We start from the raw sequence: 20,273 nt of genomic DNA, 5'->3' as shown, positions 1-20,273 counted from the left end.
TGGGACCAGAGCTGAGACAGATGCTGTAGATCTCTGTGTCTGGCGACACCTTTTTGATCAGTGCAGAAACCACAGAATCTGCTGGGTCTGCAGATGGAAGGACAGACTACAATTGCCCTGTTCTGCTCCTTCCCTTTGAAGCATCTGGCATTGGCCACTGCCTGAAGACAGGACAGGGGGCCAGGCAGACCATTGGTCTGATTCACTCTGGCCGTTCTTATGTTCTCAAGCATATAACCAGAGTGTCACTACAGGGGCCTCGCTCCGCTGGGGTCTGCAGCTAGCCTGAAACTCCAGCGCTGAGAAACGTGACCAGCCCCCCTCAGCTCACTGCCCAGGTAGGGATTAGAGGGGTAGCGGATGGGGGGGGGGTCACGCCACAGTGTCACGCCCAGCACAACTGGGGCAGAGATGCTGCTGGGGAGTCGCGGTGCGGGTCCCCGCCCCCCATGGGGGATACGGGGCCGTTTGCTGAGCAGGGTGGGGGGGGGGGGGGTCCCTTCTCACTCCCTGGCCCCACGGCCCGGCTCCGGGGCGCAGCCGCTGGGCTCCCCGGCCGGCGGGGCCGCAGGGCGGCGCTGTGTGGACTATGGACAGTCCCTGTTGTGGCGGCGGCGGCGGCGGGCCTGCGCTCGGTTACTGTCCCGGCCCCTGAGGCGGCGGAGCAGGTACTGACTCCTCTTCACGCCCGCCGGTTCGCGCCCCCCAGCCCCTGGCTGCGGCCGCTCAGCGCGGGCGCGGCCTGGCTTCTCCCGGGGGCTACGCTGAGAGGGCCCGAGCGGAGAGCCCGCCCGCTCCCTTGCTCCTGCGCTTCACCGGTCCGGCGCGCCCGCTAGGTGAAATACGGCCCTCGCCACGGCCGGGCCCGAGCGCAGGAGGCGCTTCGCCTCCTCCCGGGGAGCCGGGCCGGCGTCTCCCCTCGGGAGCCGGGCAGCGCCGCCGCCGCCGCGCCCCGCTGGACGTGCAGGGTCAGGCCGGCCGGTCTGGGCCGAGCGCGGCGAGGGGCGACCCCGAGCTTCGCCCGACTGCCCGGTGGGGGCGGACCGCGGGAGGGGGGCGCCCGAGGGCAGGCACCGCTCACCGGCGGCTCCCGCCGCTCCCTGGGGCTGCTTTTAACCCAGCCGCGTTCGGGGTGTGAAGGCAGCCGGGGACTCACGGCTCTGTGTGCGATGCTGGGTGGGTGGTCGGCCTGTCAGATGTGGCGTTGCACCGTGTAAGGGAAAACTACGCTCCCTGGGGGTAGCCCGGCAGCACAGACGCTGACCGGGTAAAAAGCACTTGGGACCCTCCGCAACTCACTCCCTGAATAAAATACCATCGCAAAGGCTGGGCGTGCCGTGGCCTTTTTAAAACATTCCCCTCTTGGAGGCAGCTGCCTCGCCAGCCAGGGAGACTGGCAGCCTGGGAATCCCGTGGAACAGATGCCAATCTTGCTTTGGGAATGGCTGCCGTAATTAAAAGGATTCTAATATGTCTTTTACCTCCTCAAGTGATCGTGCAAGGCCTAATCCGTTCCTACTTGTTACTGACTGGAAGATCCTCAGAAGGGTTGAGTGTGAAGTATTAATATACAAAATGTATACTTTTAAAAACAAATATTGAAGTTTCTCTTCCGATGTTTATGCCAAAATCTAAATCATACTGGGCCCTCATCTGCAGTCACCTCAATGCCAATAGACGCTTGCATCCACAGGGAACCCCACCGGAGTCTCAGGCTCTCAGTAAGAGAGGTGAAACCACGTTTTGACAACACCGACCTGTATTCCGCAACACAAATTAAAAACAGGTTTTTGAAGAAGCAAAAGGCGCCACATCCCATTACTAGTCCTTTGAACTATGCAGTTTTTCACCAATGTCCAATTTTTAAATGTTTCCAAAAATACCTAAGATTTTTATTCCATAGTCTTCCACCACTACTTTCACATGATAGAGTGGCCAGGCAAAATGCTATGTACGCATTTTCTTAGGGAGAGTAGTTGTGTGTGTGTTTGGTATTTTTTGTTTTTTTTTTCTGAGTTAGTGAGATACACAGGTTTTTTTTTTAACATTATCATAAGGGCAGATGATTTGCTTTTGGGCACTAGTAAATTTTCAGGATAATTTTCAAGATAGATGTATGGTATTTTTTGGCTTTGTTTTATTGTGTTACATCAAGATGCCCAAGTTGAACAGAAATATTTACTTAAATGTGTTGTATGAAATATGCTTTCTTTGTATTAGAATTAACTATTTTTATTTCTGCACATTTATTACAGGATTTAATAGAACATAACTATCTTAATATTGAAATTTGCAAATGCAATGGAAGACGGCAAGACTGAAGAGGTGCTAGATATTCTTCGACTTAATGTGGGAGGTTGTGTGTACACAGCCAGACGCAAATCTTTATGCCGCTTTAAGGATTCAATGCTAGCATCCATGTTCAGTGGACGTTTTCCTCTAAAAATAGATGAGTCTGGTAAATAAATCTAAGTTGTAAATATCTAACATCTGCTCAGGTGGGCTTTAGAATCAGTTTAAATTGTCAGTTTAAATACTTTATGTCATGCAGTATTCAAGTTATAGAGGTACTGTATTAGTTACTGTAGCTAATAGGCAGAAACTGCCATAATATATTCTTTCAATCTTGAGATACACCTATGAAAGCTCTGGTTACAAATAGGAAAAATAAATAAAAGTAATACATAGAAAGGGACAAGAATACTTCTCAGGTAATCTGAGTCAAGTCTCCAGAATCAGACACACTGTAAGAGGATGGAGTAGTGATAAATTATAAAGCTGATATTTGGATACAGTCCTGCGGCCTGAATTGCAAAGGTGGTGAACACCTCCAGATTCTATTAATTTAGTGGTTTCAGAGTAGCAGCCATGTTAGTCTGTATTCGCAAAAAGAAAAGGAGTACTTGTGGCACCTTAGAGACTAACCAATTTATTTGAGCATAAGCTTTCGTGAGCTACAGCTCACTTCATCCGTGAGCTGTAACTCACGAAAGCTTATGCTCAAATAAATTGGTTAGTCTCTAAGGTGCCACAAGTACTCCTTTTCTTTTTATTAATTTAGTGGGATTTGTGGGTGGTAGGTACTTCTGAAAAAATCAAGCCTCTAGCCTTCAGTTAGGGACACCACAAAATTAGAGAACACTTTTTTTCTTTAAAAATTATGTTTAGTTTTTAGGGACAAAATCTTTTATGATTGATTGAAGTTTTACTAGCCGCCTCCTTGTTTTTCAAAATAAAAATGCAGTGTAGTCATTCAAGCTTAGGTTGAAGTCCAGGCTCTGGGACTTTTTCACCTCATTGCAGGATCTCAGAGCTCAGGCTCCACCCTGAACCCCATATCTACACTGCAATTTTATAGCCCTGCAGCTCAAGCTCCACGATTCAGACAATTGACCTGGGCCCGCCTCAAGTGTTTTGTTGCAGTGCAGACATATCTCTGGACTTTATAGGAAAGTGAAGTTGAGAATTAAAGAGTTCACGAAAACATTATATTCAAAAGTTGGTGTAAATTAAGTGTTATCACTAATTTTAATAAGGCAATGGAAAACTTTAAAGTTAAATGCTAACGAATGATTTTCTGATATGGTGAATGAGCCTTCATACCATAAACATTATTCGAAGGGATTGATTAAGGGTGCAAAATAACTTCCAGAATGCGTCATTGCCGGTGAAGAAGACTGCATTTTTTAACTAGCAGTGAAGTTAGATATGAAAGATTGATTTAAACTATTTGCAGTGGATTAAATTCTGCATTAAGACATAGCTGTGCACTATCCTCACTGCAAAGAGTGGGATTGCATTGCTGTAATTGGAGGCAGAATTAGACTCATTACTGTGTGTTCACTTTTATGAAGGGACATAGTCAACTTAAAAAATCACTTCTGTTTGAAATGTTTTATCTGTTTTTACATGAAAGATTACTGTAGCTGAAAGACAGAGAAAAACAGCACTTTGTATATAATCAGTTTAATTGTTGGCCTTGTACAGTCAGTTTCTCCTTTTGCTTGTGTGGATCTTAGAAAAAACAAATAAGAAGAATATTGTAAAAGCCAAAAAGGGAAACTTAGGGACAAGTGCAGTACTGCAGACAAAATGACCAAACTCTTTTTGAGGCAGACTGGATTTCAACTTGACATTGACTCCCTAAGATCAAGATTGGATGCATCTAGAGTTAGTGTGATTTTCTCATTTAAATAGAGTACATTTTTCATGAGGTTATATTTGGTACAATCAGTTGAGGCTCTTTTCCTTTAAAGTGATCTGCACAGACTGACTCCAGATTTCTCACTAGGACTCCAGCTATCATAGGACTCCACCCCAGGATTGTAGGATTGGGAGTTTAGTTTGTTCATCTTCAAATTAAGAAATATAGTAGAGAAGCAAAGAAGCAGTTTTAAAAGAAGTGATGACATATTGCTGGGAAAAGGATACCACTCCCAAGCAAGATACCTGTTTTAAATAACTATTAAGGAAGTCTCATATATACACCACTTGATAATTTGGTAAATATGACAAAAATTCTGCCTTAAATTACAAACAGTATTTTAAAATATTTTATTTTATTTTCAGGGGCTTGCCTTATTGATCGAGATGGAAACCTCTTTGAGTATCTTTTAGATTATCTTCATGGAGAAGTTCGGATTCCTAAAGATGAACAAACACGAATTGCATTGCAGGAAGAGGCAGATTACTTTGGCATCCCTTATCCTTACAGTCTGTCTGACCACTTAGCCAATGAAATTGAGACATATTCTTTAAGGTCAAATATAGAACTTAAAAAGGTCTTGGCATTTTCTTATGTTTCTAAAAGTATTCCATAATTCATATTGTTCAGTTGGTACCAAATAATATTTGAATAACCTGTATATGTCATCAATCAACTCAGAGTTTTAGAGGAAGAAATCACTTGGTACTTATTAGAGTTGCTATTAGAGTCATGGTAATGAAGGATACACCAGCATTTCTCTTCATTCTGCACCCTCTATTTTCATGGGTTTGTATTTTTGTAAGTTAATTGTCAACACTTTCTGTAAAGCAGTACTCTAAATTTGACCTTCAGTTTCAAATGCAGGTCTTCTCTGAAAAGTGACTTTGTAAAATTGGCATTGTGAGGTTCCATGTTTGTGTTTCAGTGACTTCATATTTAATTTGATCACTTTACAAGATGTTTCTTGTGTCAGTCTTGAAAACTTTTCCTGAGATCTGAAAGACAAACTGTGTATTTTAATTTTCTTCTATCATCCCACATAACCATTGCAGTGCCACTCTGCTAAATTCTATTTAGATAATGCAGTTCAGCGATGCATAAACAGGGACATCTCAGGAGTAAAGAGGTTATTTTAACTCTGTATTTGGCACTGGTATGTGCTGCTGGAACACTGTCCAGTTCTGCTGCCCACAGTTCAAGAAGGATGTTGATAAATTGGAGAGGGTTCAGAGAAAAGCCACAAGAATAATCAAAGGATTAGAAATATGTTTAATAACGATAGACTCAAGGAGCTCAATCTATTTAGCTTAACAAGAGATGGTTAAGGGATGACTTGATTACAATCTATAAGTACCTATATGGGTAATAAATATTTAGTAATGGGCTCTTCAATCTAGCAGAGGAAGATATAACATGATCCACTGGCTAAAAGATGAACCTAGACAAATTCAGCCTGGAAAGAAGACATATATTTTTAATGGTGAGAGCAATAAGGTATTGGAACAGTTTACCAAGGGTCATGGTGGATTCTCCATCATGGACAATTTTTAAATCAGGATTGGATGTTTTTCGAAAAGATGTTCTAGGAAATATTTTGGGGGAAGTTCTATGGCCTGTGTTATACATAAAGTCAGACTAGATGATCACAGAGGTCCCTTCTGGCCTTAGAATCTATGGAAACTGAGGGCAGTTAGAATTTTGTTTATTCCACTGAGGCACAGAAGGAACACAGTGCAGCACTCACTGTTCACGAAAGCTTATGCTCAAATAAATTGGTTAGTCTCTAAGGTGCCACAAGTCCTCCTTTTCTTTTTGCGGATAGAGACTAACACGGCTGCTACTCTGAAACCTGTCACTGTTTTAGGGTTTGTCTAGAGGATATTTTTTACGATGCTTGATTGCTAATTAGCTCAAGTTACCTATCACATTTAAATGTGAGAATCTCTAGACACTATGAACAGAAGCTCCCGATCTGTTTTCTCTAGACCATTATTTTATATACTTTTATCATATCTCCTTTTATTCAGCTCCTATCTAAAATAAACAATTACAGTCTTTTCAATTTTGCTTCCATGCCTCTAATCTTCTTGTTGCTGTTCTCTGAATTTCCTCCAATTTCCAATATTCTCTGAGGTAGGAAGACTAGTACTGCATACACTCTTCTAGATGAAGCTGCACCATTGATTTACTTAGTAGAGTTCATTATTAAAGCCAAATAAACTTAAATGTGACAAAATGTAGTCATTTAAAAAAAATTCTTAGTATAACAACATGAAGTCCTACATTTTATATTTTTTTCCCCAGGCTTTGATAGACTTCTGTGATTCTTATGGTTTAGCCTGCACCAAGCCTACTGTTTGGGTTCTGCACTACCTCAACACATCTGGAGCAAGCTGTGAGAGTAGGATTATAGGTGTGTTTGCCACAAAAGCTGATGGGACTGACGTACTTGACAAGGAACTGGGAGGAAGAATAAATAATAAAAATATGTACAAAAGGTAAGATGATTGTTGGACATCAGAGAGCATACTGAAATGAGACTGTCAGTTCCTCAGGGCTGGATCCTAATTTCTTTTCTGTTTAGAAAGCATCTAGTTAATACATTGTTGTTGCTACTGGAAATTAGTAAAGTAAAGATCTAAAATTAAGCAGGGAGTACAATAATTAGAGAGAGCCCACAAAAGGTGGCCAGTTTACAGTTACTATAAATCCTCAATTTGTTTTAAGAACTGTTTTAAAAAACATCTTTCCCTTTTAAAATTACGTTTTCATTTAGGCAGATACTTGCATTAAATAGTGAAGAAAAATTGTATATATTAATACTTAGATCAGAAAACAAATGCAACATTTGTTAGTTATTAATGGAGTCACATTTTAAAATCTTATCTAACAAGACAGGAGGAAGAGATAGACAACAGGGGAATGAAGAAATGAAGGCAAAAGGAAACTGCCTAATTTATGCCCAGACTTATCAAAGGACATAGAATCCATTGTGGAATCTCTGTCACTGGAGGTTTTTAAGAGCAGGTTAGACAATCACATATCAAGATCGCACTCAAGGCAGAACTAAGTATTAGATCAAGGGACTGGAGTAGAAGACCTCTTGAAGTTCCTTCCAGTTCTACGATTCTATAATCATGTGCTTCAATACCACAACCGTAGTGCATTTTAAGAAGAAGAAGAATGCCAGTTACTAATACATCTACATTTTTTTTGGGTGGCTGGAAGCACTCTGCTTTTAACCTTGTACGTCAGGGTACACCCAAAGGGCGTTTGTTTTGTAACACTACACATCTTTTGATTTTTTTGCTTAAAATAAAAGTTTTAGGTTTGTCATATATAAGTAAAGCATAAATTTAAATATACTGTAGAAAAAGCTGAAGGTAAAATTTAATACAGATCATTTAATTCTTGTAAAATACAGGTTTTCCTAAACTTTTTGTTAGAATAAGTTTAACTTTTCCTAAGTACTTGGGCATGTATGGATTTAACTGTCTGTTCCCCAGCATGTTGTCACTCTAAATAGTAATTACTCATGTCATTGAGAGTTGCAGGATCAGGCCTAAGTCATGAATTCTGTAACTTTTCTTTTGTGAAACAGCCACAGGATGAGATGAAGGCAAAAAAACCAACAAAGTAGTAAATGTGGGAACAAAACCTGATCATATTGTAAAAAAATACTGGGAAAAAAAAGCTGGGGAAAGTAGTCCTAACAGTCAATCAATTACCTTCAGAAATCGTTGGAGTCAGAAGTCATTAGGCATGTCTATACAATAAATACCAGTTGCTGACAATTCATGTCAGCAGCAGGTGCAGTTAAGCTGGAGTTGGACACTTTTCAGCTACCAGTATAAGCACGGACAAATTTTGTTCAGCTCAAGTTTCTGAAACTGATAAACCATTTGTCCACGTCAGCCATTGCATGAAAACCATGTTCAGCATCAGTTCAGCAGCATGCATTACTGATGCCCATTTTCATCAGTGGGTATTTTTTGCAGAAGACAGGTGGATCAGAGGAGTACTGAGTTTTATAGAAATGAAAAGGATGTTAAAGTATAACATTTTCATATCTGCTTTGCAAAAAGCCTGCTAAGAAATCCTTGATTCTTTCTGGGTAAAGGAAGGGAGTGAAATATTGTTTTGAGGGTTTTGTACAACATATGTCATCTATAAAGTATTAACTAGATTAACTACCTAATTTTTACTTTTAAAATATTTCTAGAGAGGCTGGAAGTAATGTTCAATACATCTGGAGTTATTATTCAGTGAGTGAACTGAAAAAGATGATGGATGCTTTTGATGTCTGGGAAGGGAAAGGTACAGTATTAATTCTTTTCTTCCATTTTAGTAGTTATATCTCTGTGGGAATGTTGAATGGAGATGAATTTCGAGGAGTACTGAGCTTCACATCCCATGAGCTACTATCTCAAAGGTGCGATAGACTGGCCAACATAAGGCACTATGGTGGAATGCCTAAAAGACACATAGTATTGAAGCACAGATACCTGTCAGTCATAATTCTAAAGCAGAGGTTTTGAATATAATAATAATTCTTAGCATTTACATATATACACATGTGTTGAGTATGTTCCCTCAGATGTTGTTAAGTATCTTGTCTTAGGAACTTCAGGTTTCAGCTATTGGAGAATGCCCCAGTTGATAGAATGTTGGACTCTTGAAGAACGCCCTTTGAGAGGAAGTCTCCATCATATGTCTCCAGTTCGTAAAAGGTATATTCACTGATTCAAACTCTGATTACTTGAGATGCACCGTAGAATGCACTGTTGCTTTTATAAGAGAAAACAACTTCAGGCTTGTCTTCACTACGGGGAGATCAACGCTGCTGCAATCGATGCAGCAGGGGTCGATTTAGTGACTCTAGTGTAGACCCACTAAGTCAATGGCAGAGCGCTCTCTGGTTGACCCCAGTACTCCAGCTTTCCGAGAAGAGTAAGGTAAGTTGACCAGAGAGTTTCTCCCGTCGAGGCAGCGCAGTGAAGACCCCGGGGTAAGTCAGCCTAATCTACGTTGCTGGAGTAGCATATTCACGTAGCTGGAGTAGCGGAACTTTTGTCGACTTACCCTGGTAGTGAAGACAAGCCCTCAGTCTCTTTCTTAAAAATTTTAGATCCCGTTTAAGTAAGCTTTTGAAATAATTATGAACTTCAAGTTTCTGTCTTTCATTCTTCACTGTCTCTTCATTACACCTTCTTCATTTCTATAAAATCTGGTTTTTATCAGGGGGAAGAGAACTGCAAATCTGACCTCAATAGAAGAAATTTAACTTAATTTTGGCCTGTGGGAAGATCTTTCTCATTCTACAGTCCTTCTCCTACCCCACAAACACACACTTTAAAATGGACCAGTGTACCCCAGTTTTGCCAGTTTACTTTAGACCACCAAACCTATAAACGACACAGCACTTGTGAGTACTTTTAACAAAACAAAATTAGGTTTACTGAATAAAGACTTAACTAGAAATGAGAGAGAGTGGTAGAAACAAGTGGTTACAACACTAACAAAACATAAAACGCAAACTTGGGTGTACACTTATCAATGGTTACCTTTCCTATGTAATAAAGTAGATTTTCTCCCAAAAGTTTGGTCTTTTGCAGAGCTGGCTGATTTCAGACAAACCAGGATGCAAATATTCATGAAAACACTCCCTGCCCCCCCCCCCACACCCTACCCCCACCACAAGGGGTTTCCCTCAGTGAATGGAGGTCCTTCCCCTTCCCCTGTTATATTCAAAATAAACTTGTTTTCTATCCATAGATAGGGTAAACCCTGTCTTGTAAAGTTTCTTTTTTTCCCCTTCAAATGGTTTTGACTGTTTTTCATTGCCTTTGCTGGTTTCCCATTCAAAGTCTTAGTATTGCACAAGGTTAAACAATTGAATTTTGCATTGCATTACCAGCCAGACAGGGTGGGGTAACTCCCTCTTGCCCAAATTGCTGAGACATCCCGATGACTAATCTTTACCATTTTCCAAGTCTATAAACCATACTTTCAGAATCGATACATTGTTTCTTAAATATTACCCATAGATACATCTCACAATGATTATGAATCTTGAAAAGTTAGACGCTTTCTGTAGATACCTTACATGTTACTCTTTATGGGTAAACATCAGGCAAGATATTTGGCATAATGAGTTTGTCAGGTCTGAGGTGAGAGTTGTTCATAAAAAACAGAGTATCCTTTCCAAGGGGTCTCTTTGTCACAGTTGAGTTATCTGTTTTCCCATTAGATTGCCAAGAAGCCTCCATTCCCTCCTGTACACTTCCAAATTCTCTTACCTTGTATTTGTATCTTCACTGTCTCCTTCACTTCCCTCCATCCCTCTCTCATGATGCAGAAGTAGAGCAGTTTGAAGCTCAGTAGAATGGTATAATTGTAGTCTATTTCAGTGTGCTCTGATGCATCTTCACAGGTGCAGTCAATACGCAGAAGCACAAATGTGAGATTCCTGCTCAGTGGGATTTTGGTGCAAGGAAAGCACTTGATTCAGACACCCAGTTAAAACCCTTGATCTAGCCCATTATTCTGATGAAGCACTGTATAATTTATTTTAGTTTACATTAGATAATCCTAGTTATTCCTATGGGAATATTTCCTCTTAATTACTGCTGATAAGAAATGAGGGTTGAAGATTTTAGGTCGTTAGTTTTCATTTCCTCCCCCTTCCTCCTTTTGTTCTGGTATGTATTATATGGACATTGAGGATACATTCCCCTCTCGTGTGTCTGTCTTTAAAACTGTACTTTGTCTCTTTACCTTACACTGGGTTTGCAAATCAATCTGAATAGTATTGCCTTTATCCTTCATATTGACTTCTCAGTTTTACAAAATTAGTGAATAACTACCTCTGATACTGTTAATTCTTCCAGTGTGAATCCATGGGGCACTCCACAATTGCTTTTATTCCAAAGCATTAAGTACTCACAAGATCATCCATTGTTTCATCATATATCTAAATCTGTTCTTTCACTACTCAGGTAGTTCACAAACTTCACATTCTATTTATAGTACTGGCTTTCTAGTTGAGTGTCTCTGGGTGATCACTACAGAAATCTTTCCTGAACTTCAGGTCAATTATATCTACAGCTTTCCTTTGTCAACTGCCCAAAGTTCTCCCTATGGCAAATACTTATAGTTTGTTTCATACTCAGTTTTCTAGGCTTTCTCCTGTTATCAATGAGTAACAATTTCCGTATCTTTTTCACTGTGGCAGTCAGCATTACAGATTAATAGTTTCCTGGCTTTTGCCTTAATACCTTTTAAAAGTATTGACAAAATTATATAGGCTTCACTGCAATCTCTGTGCTCCTCTTTTTAACCCTCCGCCCCGAGAGGTTTATATGTACATTTGCTAATTCTCTCTTTGACCTACTTTTGGCTTGGATTCAATATAGCCCTTGTTTTGTCAACCCTTACATGTTCTAATTTCTTGATCTGCTGTTTCAGTGTGACCTGGATTTCCACCAGTTTTATTTTTATTATATCCCTGATGAATTTAAATCTTCCTGGCATCTGTTCATTTTCCATTGCCACACAGACTGAGAGAAAGTGTTTGTTAAACATTGTAGAAATGCTAGCTACTTCTGCCAAGAACATAAAAGTGCCCTTTTTTTGGTGAGATCCTATTGTCTTTCCTTCACTTACCCTTCATTTGTTCTCTTGAAAGTCTTTAGTGGAATCTTCTTTTCATTTGGGATCTTTGCTTTTCGTATAGCTGTTTTACATGCTTTAATTTGATAATCTTGTCAGTGCTCCTGTGTACCTGAGGTCTTGCATTTTTTAATATATTGGGGTCTTCTTACTGGGTATCACAGGAGACCTTTGGCCATACCCTAATTTATCTGAGTATTTTCAACTTCCCCCACTCTCCTTCGCTACTCTCTCATGCATTTTAATGTAACACTTTCTGTATGTCATCTCCTTTTAAAATATTCTTATAGTACTGTCTTAAAAACCTTTCATGCCAGGTTAAAATATGTGGGGCTATGACTGATAGGAAATGATGACTGCTAAGAACTTTGAGTAGCATAAATGAGTAACTACAACTGACCTTGGAATGAACAAAATATCAGATTTGTGGATGAATGTTTGAGACAAGCCATTTCATACTTACAGCTTAATTATGTGTGATGCATAGAATAACTAAAATACCTAGATTGCTCGTTTACGAGACAGTTCTTTGTTTTACAGACGATTAATAGACTTTACTGAAGAAGAGGAAGATGGTCCAAACTTTAAAGCTGGTCCTAAACCAATTAGATTTTCTGGTCCCTCAACAAGTACCCACATCAAAGTCAAGAACTCTGCTTCATTAAAGGTAGCTGCCTGTAACACGTCTTCACATTCTGTGGTAACTCTTAAACGACCCAGCAGTGATAGTTCGGTACAGCGCAAAGTAGTGCCAAAAACTGAACTTGCAGTATGCACATCATTGCCTACAAGTTCTCAGGCATCTTATGGAACTGAAGGTCCTGAAAATGGGGCAGCATATCAAACTACATTCAACATCTCAACGTCTAAGAAACCCATGACCACTCGTGTTGTAAAACTGAAGCGGACTCCATTGTGTATTGTGTCACCATCTCAGTCATCTTCCTCACTGAGTAAAACAGATGAACAGGAAGTTCCTGCTGTTGAAATTCCTACTACTTCTACATCGCTAAGAGAGAAAGAATCCGATATATCAACAGTGAATAGTAAGATCAAGAATAATTTGGAGAATGACAAACTGGATGATAATGTTTAACTCTTTAGCAGAGATTTCCTGGCATAATCTGCTAAACGAAAAGTTTCTGACCCTGGTGTCAAGGGACAAACGTACGTCGTGGATTATAATTTATTACTAGAGCTGGTAAGAAATTGTGGAGAAAAATAGTAAAATGTACATGGGCAAAAGGTTTTGAAATTTGTAGTAAGTTATGAGTTTTCTCACTTTTAATTTTTTTTGGGATGGAGGCAGGGTGTGTGGATTTTGAAAAACATTTTTGCAATACATGTTGACCATCTCTCAGATATTTACTTAAATCAAGCTGCCATGATGTTACTGTCTTTTAAAAATAGAATATACACATATACAAGCAAACCAAACCTAGCTGATTCCGTTATTGATAAAGGTCAAGTTTTTAAAAAATTTGAGACCAAGGTTAGGTTCCTAAATTTATATTTTCAAATTGGAAAAAATAGGTCACGTTAATTAATAATGTGGGAGATCCAGTCTTAGATCCCGACTCAGTCGTCTACTCTCCATGTATGTGAAATACTGGACATTGCAAAGATATCTGAATTACCAAGAGTAAGGAGCAGGGTTGCTGGCTTCAAAGTGCTTTTTGGGGAGAATATAGGAAGAGCAGTTTAACAGCAATGAAAGGAGCCATCCTCCCACCTGCCACAGAGGAGGGACTAGGAAATGTAAGGGGAAATAGAATTGAGACATACATGTATTACATTCCCAAGGGGGAGTGTTCTCCAGTGGAGAATTGAATGGGCGAGCTAGGCTTACATCGTATTCCTTAGAAATTGGAAACAGCCTGGCATTGCACCGTTACGGTCCGTCCTGTCCTACAATTGTAGTAAGGCTCTTATGCCAGACACACAGCTGTGATTGCTTTGTTCTCCCCTCACTCCCTTCATATATGCAGGACTCCAACATACGAGCAGGGTAAGTTCAGCCTCTTTCAAGCCCAGACAACAAAACAGTAGAGTTTGAAAAATGGGTAAACAACAAAATTATGGGCTGAATACTGCTTTCAGTTGCACTAGTGTACATTTGTAGTAACACCAGTGAAATCAGTGAGTACTGCAGATCTACACTTGTGTAGCAAAGCAGAATTTGTGCCAATGTCTTGAAGAAGTGCCTGGATTCTTCTTGGGTGTTTAGACCAATGTTGCTTTATATGAGATTTATATAGTGCATATCTTTGCTGGTCTTGCTTGACTAAAAAGAGTTTTAACATTGCCAACCCCAAGTGTGCAAAAATCACATGGTGGACTTAAATCATGAGACTTTTCAAGCTTTACTCTGCAACCATGAGGGCTAGAACTTAGCTTTTATTAATTTTTTTTTAAAAAGTGAGATTCTCATGTAATAACGTGCCTCCTGTAGCGGAGGTGCTAAGAAAAACACCAAATATCATGAAAGTCGGCAAAACTGCAGTTTTCTGGCCATCAACTTACATTTTGAAGGCCAGTTTGCATCTTTAATGGCCAAGATAGAAACTTGGATTTTTTTTTAAATGAAAGGTTGATTATGTAGAAAAGAACAAACATTATGGAAAAATGCTAACATTGTGTAGTCCTTTGTGTCCATTGGCCCTAGAGTCTGAAATGTTTTTAGAAGAGAGTTTGAATGAAAAATCAATTTTTTCATACATATTCAATTTTGTTTACTCATTACTTCATTGTTTTATAATGGCGCTGTTTGTAATGGACTTTTTATCTTTCTAAAATGAGTTTCCTAAGACTTAATATTTCCTTCCCACCTGCTCTTCAATGTTTGATGATTTAAAAAGATTTAAAAACATGCACTAAAGATCAGCAATAGTCTGGAATTATTTTACACACACACACACACACACACTTTTCAGAAAAAATCTTGTGCAATTTTCTGTGATGGCATCAGTTCCCTATTTACTCTAGGTAATCTTCCTTGGTAGTAAAGTAATTTTTTGCAATATTATTATTATTAAATAAGTATTAGTGCCAAATCCATAACATGTCACTCAGAAGCCAGAACAGTCCAGCACAAGACTGAAATAAATGGCAGAAACTCAACCTGAGGGTGATGGAGGAGAATTAAATAAATAAATAAAAATTACAATAGCCTTTAGAGGCACTGGTCAGGACCTCCATTGTGCTAGACATTGTATGTACTTGTATTAAAAGCAGGCCCCGCATCAGAGTTTACAATTTAATTTTTTGACATGATTCAACTGGTAGATGAAACAGTCGAGCAGACTGCGGGTGGTGAGGAAGTAAAACAGGATTTCTTTATAAAGGGATTGATCAAATTCCCTGTTGACATAACTGGAAGTTGGATCAAGCCCGTCATTAATGGAGTGGGCACAAACATGCTTTCCTTTAGTTGGAGACAAATATCTATTCTGATCCATTTTTTAAATCTGTAAAGCTAGATATTGCACTCTTTCACATAACCAATGTGTGTATAATTTTGTGCTTGGATAGAATTGTTAACTTTCAAATGTCTTATGTATTAAATAGCTCCAACCTATAACTATCAAAAGAGATTTTTAGTGAGGAGCAGCAATGGCACTTAGCTCCTGCCAGTGAGCACGCAGGTAACCTGAAACCAAAAGAAACTTCCCAGGTCAGTGAGTAGTTTCATGGCATGGGTCACACAGTAGGTGTTTTGCAGAGGAGGGAACATTGGGTTGAATCTTTGCAAGTTAAAGGTTTTTGTGCAGATTTTTTACATTCCCCTGGTTCCCCCTCCAAAAATGCAGCATGGGGCCTAATCTCTTGAAAATTTGTTACATTAAATCACAATTGTCTATTTCAGCAAAGGAAGTCCTGTATGGCATTCTACATCTGCATTCAAACTCTTACGCAGATACAGGTAACATGAAAGATTTGAGGAAGTTGTATTAAACATGAGACTTGGTTCTTCATTTGGGATTTTACGTGTTCTATCAAATTGTGCTTAATAACCAGGGTACTTTGAAAAATGTACCAAGTTAAATCTATAAAAGAAACTGAATTCAGAGATGCTTCTCCATGGATCTTAAGAAGTGGTTTTTTACCCACGAAAGCTTATCCCCAAATAAATCTGTTTAGTCTTTAAGGTGCTACCGGAATCCTTGTTATTTTTGTGGCTACAGACTAACATGGCTACCCCCGATACTTGAATTCAGAAAGTAACTTCAGCGTCGCAATCCATTGTGCTGACTACTAGCGTCCAATGGCCATGATCTCATGTATGAAATGTATTGCCTATTTAGTTTGATGGATTAAACACTGCTGTTCATTTTCTTGTTAACATTGTCACTCTTTCAGCCCTCTGTATAAGCAGAATTTTGTGTTTTCAAACAACTCAGTGTTTGGCAGTGCAAGTGTTAAGTATGCAGAAGAGTACCATTCCATGTTCATGCCTCGAAAATCATTCACATGTGACTGAGCATGGGGCTGTGAGACAGAAGCCCGTTACCACCAACAGTACGTGTGAGTCATACAGCTGTAATGCAATAAACTGCTTCAGAATATGGAGAATTCATTTGTACTTAATTGAAACAAATCAATGTTATTTCATATGATAGGCACATGTTCATTTTGAATGTCTAGGAAGAGAGTATTGATAGTGCTAAAAAGTTATTCAGCTAAGAGCCACAGAAATATTACAGAGTTAGTAACTGGTATTGGGCTCATCTAACTGTTAAAATAGCTTAGAAAGTTCTTCCACAACATGCAGTGCAAATAGTCATTTTTATAAACAAATATGATGTTACTTGAAGGGAAACTGCCTGTTTTCTGAACCCAGCATTATGATAGTTCAGTCTTGTTTTTTATGTCATCTCTTCTGCTCTGCTAATGACATCAGCTATGCCTGGCCATTTGTCTGCTTCTCCCACAAATATATACGTGCATTCTTCCACCCTCTCCCTTATTCATGAAAGGCCAATACTCTGTTCCATTTCAAATCCTTCCTTAATACCCACAATTGCTGTAACCCCCTGCAAGAAAACAGACAACTACTAATGGATAAATTGAGCAGCCAGATGGCATAGCTGATTGGGCTATACACAGCTAGGTTTTAGTTCCTTCTCTGCACTGAGAAGTCTTCCTCCTGGGAGAGACTGGGATGCAGAGATTGCATACAATAGGTATTTAATGTCTTGTCTCTTATCTTTGTAATCACTGCAGTGGTCTCACTTTCCAACATTTTGCCAGAGAAGAGAGGAAACTAGCTTTAAATGATTTCTGTTTAAGCACCTAACTGATTAGTGAGATGTGGCTGCACTTCAGCCATGGCTGGGAAGAGAGGGAATGATGTTTCCCAGTGAAAGGAAAATTTCACAGTTGTTTTTTTTTTTTTCCCTTCTCTCTTCAATTTATGATATATCTTAGATCGACTTAGAATCACTTACTTCGCGGCGCGGGATCGATGGCCGCTGCTCCCCCGTCGACTCCGCTTCCTCCTCTTGCCATGGTGGAGTTCCGGGGTTGACGGAAGAGAGATTGGGGATCGATTTATCTATTTATCTAAATAGTGTAGACGTGGTCTTTGAAGTCAGTAGAGCTACCTGTGGCTCAAGGTGCTATTCAGTGTGACTCAGGGTATTGGAATCTAGTCCACAACAGAAAGTAAGGGCCTGATCCAGAATCCACTGAAGTTAGTTGAAAGACTCCAGTTGACATCCGTGAGGTCAGGTCCCAAATGTCTAAGATAAATTTCAACAAGCAAGGAATAAAGCCCTAAAAATCAACTGATAAAAGAGAACTGATCTTGGTGGGACTTTTACTTGAATAAGAACTGCAAGATTGGGCCTAAAGTGCATGTTGAGGGTGGTTGTTGCCGCAAAGGTGAGTATAAACAAATGAGAAGCTCATGTGATTTGGTACTGCAAAGCAGCAAACATTAGAGATTTTAGGGAGTGGCTTTTAATTTTTTTGGAAGAAACAAGCTTTTTGAAATTCAGAATCAGAACATTAAAACTATCTAGGATTTTTTTTAAATAGAAAATTCAGATGGATGTGATAGCCACTCAAATATCCCTCTCCACTTTCTGCTGCACATTGCCATAACAGAGTTGTAAGAGTCATAGCTCTCCTGTGGGAACAGTTTGGATTCAACTGCAACTTTTCATACGCAAAAAAATAATTCTGATTATTCATAGAAAAGTGACTGATAAAGGTGGCGATTTGGACTGTGCACCTGGATAACCGTGACTATATACATTCCAAACTTAAGAAATGAGCATTTTTCCAGACTGAGTAGTTTACCAATGAAAAATACTATGTTATGTATTAAATACAATTTATACTTGATCTTACAGATCTTTCACTATGGAATAACAGACAGAAATCAAATGTATTATGTTTTTTAATTTGTATAGAGCAATATTGTGAGAGTATATAATATAGATATATATATGGAGAGAAAGAGCGCTGTATAGACTTGTACAGAAAAATTCTATAAGAGCATCTGTTTTCATTGCAGACCATGATGTATGAACTTCCTATTATTTTTTCTAACATTAGCAGCTCTACAAACAACAGAGTGGACTGGTACAACCGCATATCTATAGCGGGCATCTTGCTACTATGCATTTAATCTTCAATTTATTTTTTTCAACCTAGATTTGATTTTTCTAAGAAGCAAATACTGCCTGGCTAAAATGCTGCATTGTCATGACAAAAATAACCTTGGGCACATTGAGCAAAGCCTTGAAAGTATGAGGTGAACTATTATTGATTATTTGGAATTAATAAAAATACCAACAGGTTTTTAAGCAGCAACTGATTTAAACTGATTCTGTTTTCTGACAGACTAGCTTTTTGTCAGCATTTCAACTAGCATCTTGAGTGAGATACTGAAATGGAAAAAAATAAATCTGCTCTGTCTCTCTTCGTGGTGAGAATTTAAGCCACCAAAGTCACAGCTGGCACTGAAAGAACAGTGGCATCAGCAGAGACCTCTATTCTTGCAGGACATAAATTGCACTGAGATACCCCAGCAACGCTGCTGCGGAATGGTCTGGGCTCGGTGCTGTCTGGTGTACGATGCTTTCTTTGAGTTTTTTCTGTATGTGTGAGATTCTCTGTGGTCCTTGTAGCTGTGGACTGGTCTTGATTTTTCATAGCTCCTTTGTTTTTAGGTCTGAAACTATTATGCTGTTGTCTTCTGTGTTCATATCTGGAACTGCTCTTTATATTATTTTGATCTGTTTCGTTACTGGCACCTTGTGACTTGACCGATCCATTGAGCCGGATGCCGTGATACTGTGAGTTAAATCTTCGTCTCTGGCTAGACGGCACATTCTACCAAGAAAGAAAATGAATGATTGTTAGGTTGCATGCCCCTTTAAAAGATTTTGTTAAAAACAAATATAACACAGTGAATATTAATAAGTATATGCAGAATCAAATTCCTTATGCATCCAGTGCATTTGTTTAACCCTGCACGTAACAGAACATATAAGCTTGATCATTGCTAGAGCTCTGTTAAAAACTGCTACATCTACAAGACCATCACTACAGAGTTGGCACCTGAGCAGTCTGCAAATGCGTGTGCTGGTCAAAAGGCGATGATGTATTAGACAGCTCCACAGAAACACCAGCAGCAAAGCTAAGTAGCAGTAAAAACACGTGGGCCCTGACCCTCAAAGGTATTTAGGTGCCTTATTCCTCCTATTGGAATCAGTGGGAGTGAGGCACCTAGATACCTTTGAGGGTCTGAACCCAGGTTCACTCTGACTCGGCCCCCCAAGAACACAACTGCTATTTTTCTGGTTAGTAAAGCGTTGTGTAAATAGTACAGTAAGAGCTGCAGAAAGAAACAGCGGAAATCCATTTGGAAAGAAAAGAGTTAAGAATCCAGAGGGATGGGGGAGACGCCCATTTTGTTTACCACCTACAGAGAGCGAGTTTTTATCGGTTGTGGAAAGTGGTGGTTTTCCATGGAGTTGTATGACTGCTATGGCAGCAGATTCTATGTACACATGGAACTTATAAAATGCTCCTTATTTTCTCTTTATGGGTCTGTCTCATTCTGTAATCCCTGGTCAGGCAAAACTCAGACTGACTTCCTCAGGAGCTTTACCTAAGTAAGCACTACAGGACAAGGATATTGCAGGGTGCTCCTGTAAATGAAACAGATATAAATATGCCACAATATAGTTAGCAGAACTACTGAACTTGTGAAATAATATAATTCTCTTGAAATCAGGCAGATTTCAAATTTCAAGATCTACCAGGTCCTGAAGGCATAAGCTGATCACTATTTCCCCATAGCATAGTATAGGGCAATTAGGTATCATGCAGGGTTTTGAAAACCTTGCTCTGAAGCAACTGGTAGTGGTCACAGGGCATTGAT

The 20,273-nt window shown here is 39.6% G+C and overlaps 2 protein-coding genes across 11 annotated transcripts in view; one reads left to right on the top strand and one right to left on the bottom strand.

Moving 5' to 3' along the window:
• The first annotated feature begins 246 nt into the window (after window positions 1-246).
• On the top strand, window positions 247-19,930 carry KCTD18 (potassium channel tetramerization domain containing 18). Of its 7 annotated transcripts, none has more exons than XM_073306335.1 (8): window positions 530-668; window positions 1,491-1,548; window positions 2,256-2,458; window positions 4,570-4,781; window positions 6,512-6,705; window positions 8,430-8,524; window positions 8,829-8,937; window positions 12,419-19,930. In XM_073306335.1, the coding sequence occupies exons 3-8, from the start codon at window positions 2,302-2,304 to the stop codon at window positions 12,972-12,974; spliced, it is 1,323 nt and encodes a 440-aa protein (XP_073162436.1). In that variant the 5' UTR covers window positions 530-668; window positions 1,491-1,548; window positions 2,256-2,301; the 3' UTR covers window positions 12,975-19,930. The 7 variants fall into 7 exon arrangements, with proteins under 7 accessions (XP_073162438.1, XP_073162436.1, XP_073162435.1 ...); XM_073306336.1 differs by lacking the exon at window positions 530-668 and adding an exon at window positions 682-836; XM_073306337.1 differs by lacking the exons at window positions 530-668; window positions 1,491-1,548 and adding an exon at window positions 247-338.
• Window positions 18,264-20,273, bottom strand: part of SPATS2L (spermatogenesis associated serine rich 2 like) — a 146,548-nt gene continuing 144,538 nt past the window's right edge. For all 4 annotated transcript variants that reach the window (XM_073306331.1, XM_073306330.1, XM_073306332.1 and 1 more), the window contains one exon: window positions 18,264-19,219. In XM_073306331.1, the coding sequence (XP_073162432.1) occupies window positions 18,821-19,219 (399 nt within the window). In that variant the 3' untranslated portion in view covers window positions 18,264-18,820. The remainder of the gene's footprint in view (window positions 19,220-20,273) is intronic.

Source organism: Lepidochelys kempii, chromosome 11 (genome assembly GCF_965140265.1).
Source record: "Lepidochelys kempii isolate rLepKem1 chromosome 11, rLepKem1.hap2, whole genome shotgun sequence".
Lineage (NCBI taxonomy): Eukaryota > Metazoa > Chordata > Testudines > Cheloniidae > Lepidochelys > Lepidochelys kempii.
The sequence above is the reverse complement of the archived record's forward strand: the minus strand, read 5'-3'. Positions and strand labels throughout refer to the sequence as shown.